Source organism: Sinocyclocheilus rhinocerous, unplaced genomic scaffold (assembly GCF_001515625.1).
Source record: "Sinocyclocheilus rhinocerous isolate Xijiao unplaced genomic scaffold, SAMN03320098_v1.1 scaffold3600, whole genome shotgun sequence".
Classification (NCBI taxonomy): domain Eukaryota; kingdom Metazoa; phylum Chordata; class Actinopteri; order Cypriniformes; family Cyprinidae; genus Sinocyclocheilus; species Sinocyclocheilus rhinocerous.
In genome coordinates, this window is record NW_015626055.1 from 49667 (window position 1) to 55876 (window position 6210).

A 6210-nucleotide genomic window follows, 5' to 3' on the forward strand; every position below is an offset into this window, starting at 1 on the left:
GTCGTTGCCAGTGATCAGGAAGCGCAGACGTTAAACGGTGCGAATCATGGACCATCAAACGATGTGATATGTCAACGGTAAGTCGTTTTCGGAGCCTCATAGAGGCTTTTACAAAGTTTTAACTCCACTCATTTCGAGGACACATTCAGCTGAGGCGTAGCTAAAGGAAACAGCTGTGTTGAGCGCGTGCTAGCTGCTCTGTTTGGTGGCTATAGCGGTGCCTTTACGTTCACGGACAGATTTTCACTAATAAACACACACCTGATGCTTATCCGACCAACACTCATTGCTTTAGAAAATATAAGAATTGGCTGTTTTTGTAAAAAAAAAATAATAATTTAACAAACTTTTTTTGTGGATGTAACGTTACTGGTTACGTGGCTGTTGACAACTGTTGTTGTTGTTGTTGTTTTCGTTTCTTGTTCTTACCTTTACATTACGTTTCATGATTAGACGCGTAAATTCACCTGTCGTTCATGTGAACGATCACACTTGTGTATTTAAATGATGCTTTAAAAAAGGTATTGCTCTTAACGCGATAGTTCACCCAACGCTAATGAAAAGTATGTCATGTACTCACCCTCGTGTTGTGTCAAACCCGTATGTCACTATTTCTGAGGAACAGAAGAGGAGATGTTTGGTAGAATGACAGCTTCTCTTCACTTTCGTTGTATGGAATAAGATGTTATGAAAGTGAAAAATGATTAAGACTATCAGTCTGTAATGTTCTGCCTAACATCTCTTCTTTTGTTCCACGGATGAAAGAAAGTCATAGAGGTTTGAAATTCTGAGGAACATATTCTACCCTCTTTGCTCTTGAGAAATGTGCTGTGCAGTGGACTGCATGCATAATGAAAGCAGCTGTCATTAGACGGCATGAGATATGACCTGAAACACGCTGACACTCACAGTTAAGAGGGGAAATATCTGGTTTACTGAGGGACCACTTCACTGCTTTTCTGTTCAAAGGTTGCGGCTTATGCTTGTAACAGTTTAAAGGATTGTACAAAGACTATTTCTGCTTTAGTAGTCATGCTGTGGGAAAATATCAATTTTATAGACCAATTTATCAGCCTAAAATGATCCAGATGGTTATGTCATAGTTTTCTAAGGCAAGACACTACAGGCAAAACCATTGATTTTTCATGTGCTGGTCAGTTTTGAGATTTAGGGGTATTTGGCTTCAATGGCATGTCTACCTAAGAGTAGTGGAAAAAAAACATCCAAAATACACATTTAAGTATTTATGTTACGCTTTATTTCCGTCTGGAGATTTAATTGACATTTTCATTGATCTTTAAAGGCTGTTTTCTCAAAAATGGAGAATTTTTCCTCATGCACTGAGCCTAAAATCTCTATTCAAGTAGTGTTTGTGTACACCTAAATTTCCATTTTTATTCCCATGTACGTTCTAAAGGTTTTTACAGAGGAGTTTGTTCATTTATCATTTGCCTGATATAATACTGGTTAATTCACGGGGAATGTTTTTTCCCTTGCTGATGAAGCTTGACAGTATTTTCTAATTTATGGGGTAATAGAAGATATTCAAAATCTCCTCGTTAAAAACAATTCAGTATGTCAACAAAATGAAAGAGGACCTGGCTTTATCCAATGTTCATATTTCTGGAAATAAATGCAATTTAGTGCATTTTAATTTATAATTTTAATAATGCATCATTGACATATACGAGCATAACATTTCAGAAAGCATAAGAGTTCAGAAAAAAATATAAGAGCTGTTTTAATGTGATTAATCAACTGGAGAAGTATGATGAATGATATATGTTAGGTAACATTTGTATGCTATTCACCTGTGGAGTCTTGCCTTAAAGATTATCTTGCTATTGCCCCAGCAAATGCACCCACCTGTGATCATTTGCTCATTAATAACTCATCAATTCTTGATTAGGGTACAAGAATTTTAAAGATTCCTCTTGATGGGAATTTTTTTTCCTTTTATGGTTATTACCGAAAAAAGACTTGAATATTAATAATAGCACAGTTTGTGTAAAAAAAAAAAAAACAGCTTTGAAATACAAATTCAGCAAAAGGTTTTTCGATCACTGAATGGTGTACATTAGGGTTGGGCCGATAGACGATGCCATCGTCCATCGCCAATGGCTGACAGACATCACGATAAGCTGACATCGTGATTCCCCCCCCCTCCCGCAATCCGCCGCATCCCAGTCCCGTGTTCGGAAAGGAAATGAAGTGTACTACGGAAACCGTAAAGGAAATAAATAGAGAGGGGAGGATAAAAAAAATATTTCAATACTTTTTCACGCAATTATATCGTTGGGTAAGTATAGGCGACTGTATATAAATTGTGGGCATCAGAGAGCCGCTATTGAAACCGCTTTCGAGTGCACGCTCTCATTTTACTTTCACTTTCGAGATTTGCGATCACAAGGACTCTATACTATGGAGCGGCAGTACTTACTACACATTTGACAAGATTAGATGTTTGTCATTGGTGCTCAGGATCTGCAAATCATTCGCCATCGTCCTATCAGACATTTCTCCTTACTCTGTGTATGTGGTAAGTGAACTTCCATGTACTGTAATGCAACAGGCTACCGCTAGCAAGCGACTAACCTTTTAGTGGCTCCGTAGAACGCGTTATTTGGTTTAATAACCCCCTCCCCCCTCATCGTCATCGTCCATCACGATGTTTCACTGTAGACATCGTCCGATGCCAATTTGGTAGACATCGCCCAACCCTAGTGTACATCTTAAAGCTTCCACTGTAGCTCATGCATATTTCACAATATATTTCTGTTGTTTGTTGCAGACAATTTGAGTGTAAGGAGCTAAATCTTAGTACATGTCAAATATTTGGGCTATATTTTAAAGCTGGTATAGAATGCTGAAAGGCCGTGACTGAGTCTTCAAATAAGGGCAGTGTTTGACCTGTATAAGACCATAAGTGCAACTTTTTTTTTAAATGGTTATTTTTGTAAGAAAACAGGAAGCTTGTTTGGTGCTTGTTTATTTTCCCCCCCACAATTAGCCAATACAAACTTTGTATTTGTATCTTATACTTGACAGATTTCACAACAAAATGAACCCTCAAGGCAACAGACAAAGTCATTAGTCTTTTTAAAATGATCAGAGTTCCCACAATTATGAAAAACCTGCAAATATCTGGGATTTTTAATATAGTCAAAACATGGTTGAATTGTAATATTTCTTCTCCTCTGAGAAAATTGTTTTATACTGTGTGTGGTACCCTTGGGTTTTTAATCAGGTTAATTCAAATTTAGTGTTAGAACTTTTGAGACAAAGTGTTCTTTAATATCTTTCTTAATTTCTATTTTAATTTTTAATAACGTTAAATAACGATAAGTATGGTTTTCACTGTAACGTGTAACAAGGTAGCCGTAAAATAAAGTATCAAATTTAGTTAGAACTGTAGAAACCCTGAATGATGCATAATGCATAACCTGTATTTGATTGAAATAATTAACTGTCAGGAATGTCATCAGTAATTGTGAACATGTGCTGTAGGTGCCTAGTCTGAAGTTGCCTTAGTCCAGGACACAGCAGACCAGGATGGCTCTAATAGAGGGGGTGGGTGATGAGGTCACCCTGCTCTTTGGAGTGGTGTTCCTGGTGCTCGTCCTGGTTCTGGCCTGGGCCTCCACTCTCACTGTTGAACCCCCTGAACACCTCCTCTCACCCAGCCCAGGGACCTCCCCCTCCACAGAGACTGACAGCCAGGAGCCGCTCCACTCGGGTAACACGGACTCGTCGCCCGGCGAGAACAGCGAGAACGATAAGAGTGAGCCTGGAACAGAAGCGGGAGCGGCGGGACAGTCCCCAGATGCTAGCAGGGCTGGAGGAGGTGAGGGAGGCCTCCTGGAAGAAGCAGGGATTGGGAGGGATGAGTTGAGACATCGAGAATCAGCGGGTCCCTCGACTCAAACTCCAGCCAGTGCCCCAAGTGCCACACAGCCTTCGGCCGAAGATCCACCGAATGACACCCAAAGAAACATGGTGCTCAGGCTGAAGTTCTTGAATGATACAGAGAGGACCGCACAGGTGAATCTTCAAGACACCATTGGTTACATTAAACGGTAAGCTGCTGAAAACTGATCATAAAATACGTTTGGTTTTTTTTTGGGAATCAGATGTTCTTTTAATGTAAGATTAAGATGCTCAAGGCAGCATACAAATTACAGCAGACAGATGGAAACATGGTAATTTTTATATGTATTTATTTATTTATTTTAAATGAGCAAAAACAACTTGGGCAATTCTAAATGTAAGAATTTGACAATTAGTAGTTGCACCAAGGAATTAATTATTTCACTCATATTTATATGAAAATTTTCTTAGTTTCTAATTATTTAATATAAATCTTATAAAAAATGTTATCTTAATTTAATTACCTACAAGTAATTTTTAAATCGTTGTTTAAACCATTTTGACCTAAATATGCTGATTGTAAAAATAATGTTTTCATCTGATGTGCTGTAATTATTTAAAATTCCTTAAGTAATTTTTTCATATAAATTCATGTTTTTTCTGGAAAAAAAGTTCTAGTTTGCACATTCTTTTTTTCTAGTTCATTGTTATTCTATGTTCTTAAATTCAGAATGACAGTTCTGTGCCCTCTTTGCTTCCTCAATTTAAATTCAAAACTTCAACTGGATTTTAACAGGCATTCTTAATTAAATTCTAAATGGTGCTTGCGCTGCTTCTGTTTGTCTTCTGTTTTCATGCTTGTATCAAGATGGCAGTTGTACAGTGACCATTCGTGCTCTTCAGAGGCCATTTTTGCCATTTATTAAATTTTTGCTTATGGATTATATCCTTGGCTACCTGCTGAATTAATTGTCACTAGGCAACTTATACATTTTTGTGAATCAAAAAGAAAGCTTCTGCCAAGAAAATGTCTGCAGCAGCCCACACACAGTTACCGGCCAGAGACCTTTTGTTCCAACACCACTACTTCATCCTATGCAGTGTGTAGCACTATGCTTTCAGTCAGAAGAGTGAACCAAAAAGAGACCTCCTTAAGCCTCATAAGACACAATTATCCATTCTTACAAGCAGTACCATTCTACTGAAATCAGGCAGAAGGGTTCTTCAATGTCTAGTGGATATATGAGGCACTGAGTGTGTGGGAGTCCACATGATGTTTGCAGTAGGTGAATGCACACTTTCGCTAGGTGAGAGGTCAGATTGGAGAGTTTTTAGTTTTGGAAAGTTATTCATTGGGAAGACAGCTTGTGTTTGCAAAGAAAATCACTGCACAATCACTATTCACTACATTTGTAGTGGAGTTTTCTTCTGTTTTGAATGGAAATTAAACATTGCTGAGCAGCTTTACAGAATGCCTACATTCTCTGCTAATGATAGTATTTAAAACACTATTTCATTCAGTTTTTTACAAATGCTTCAGATGTTCCAAACTCCCCAAAAATGTTCCATTAAAATAGTTTCAAATGCATTAGCACAGCATTATTTAGGGATGACACAATTTAATATGTGCCTGCATTTTTGCACGATATGAACGTGAAGTTTTTTTTCTGAAAATTGTTTTTTTTTTTTTTTTAAGGATTGAAGGCTGAGGGTTTTTTTTTATTTTTTTTTTATTGTCTTTTGTCTTGATCTACACACAATCATATTGCAACAGTTTTGTCATTGTAATTATGATTTGAACTGTGATATGGTAAACATTTAACGTCTAATCTCATTCTACTTGGATATCAAAGTTAAAATCAGAATGAAAGAGCAGCTCTCATGATGAACAGGGTGTACAAAAATCTACAAGCAATTATTTTTGTCTACAAATTAAGTCATACTTTAAGTCATGTTTCTCTTTAGAGGTGTTTATATGAGCCCTCTTAAAAGAAACCAAATATAAACTGATTTAACCAATATACAGTATATTATAGTTGACAACCATTTGTAAGGTGAAGCAGTCTTGTATTATTCCTTAATCACCAGAAGTCATATGAATATTCTAAATACATTTTTATGCTTATTCCTGATTTCTCCTCTTTTTTTTCCACTCCTTTGTAGATTGTAAGTTAAATTAGACATTTTAAATACTTATTTTTTTGTCATTAAAACTCTTACGGAACTAACGAAACTTTTGACATTTGACTGATTTTGTTATACTTTAATATTTCCAAGAAAGACCTTTTCTGTTTCTGTGTGTAGTTATATATATATATATATATATATATATATTTTTAAACA

At 36.6% G+C, this 6210-nt stretch overlaps 1 protein-coding gene across 1 annotated transcript in view; it reads left to right on the forward strand.

The window, feature by feature from the left end:
- LOC107709792 (transmembrane and ubiquitin-like domain-containing protein 1) overlaps positions 1-6210 on the forward strand; it is a 7476-nt gene continuing 1266 nt past the window's right edge. The window contains exons 1-2 of the mRNA XM_016514417.1: positions 1-77; positions 3508-4076. Coding sequence (XP_016369903.1) covers positions 3553-4076 — 524 coding nt within the window. The 5' untranslated portion in view covers positions 1-77; positions 3508-3552. The remainder of the gene's footprint in view (positions 78-3507; positions 4077-6210) is intronic.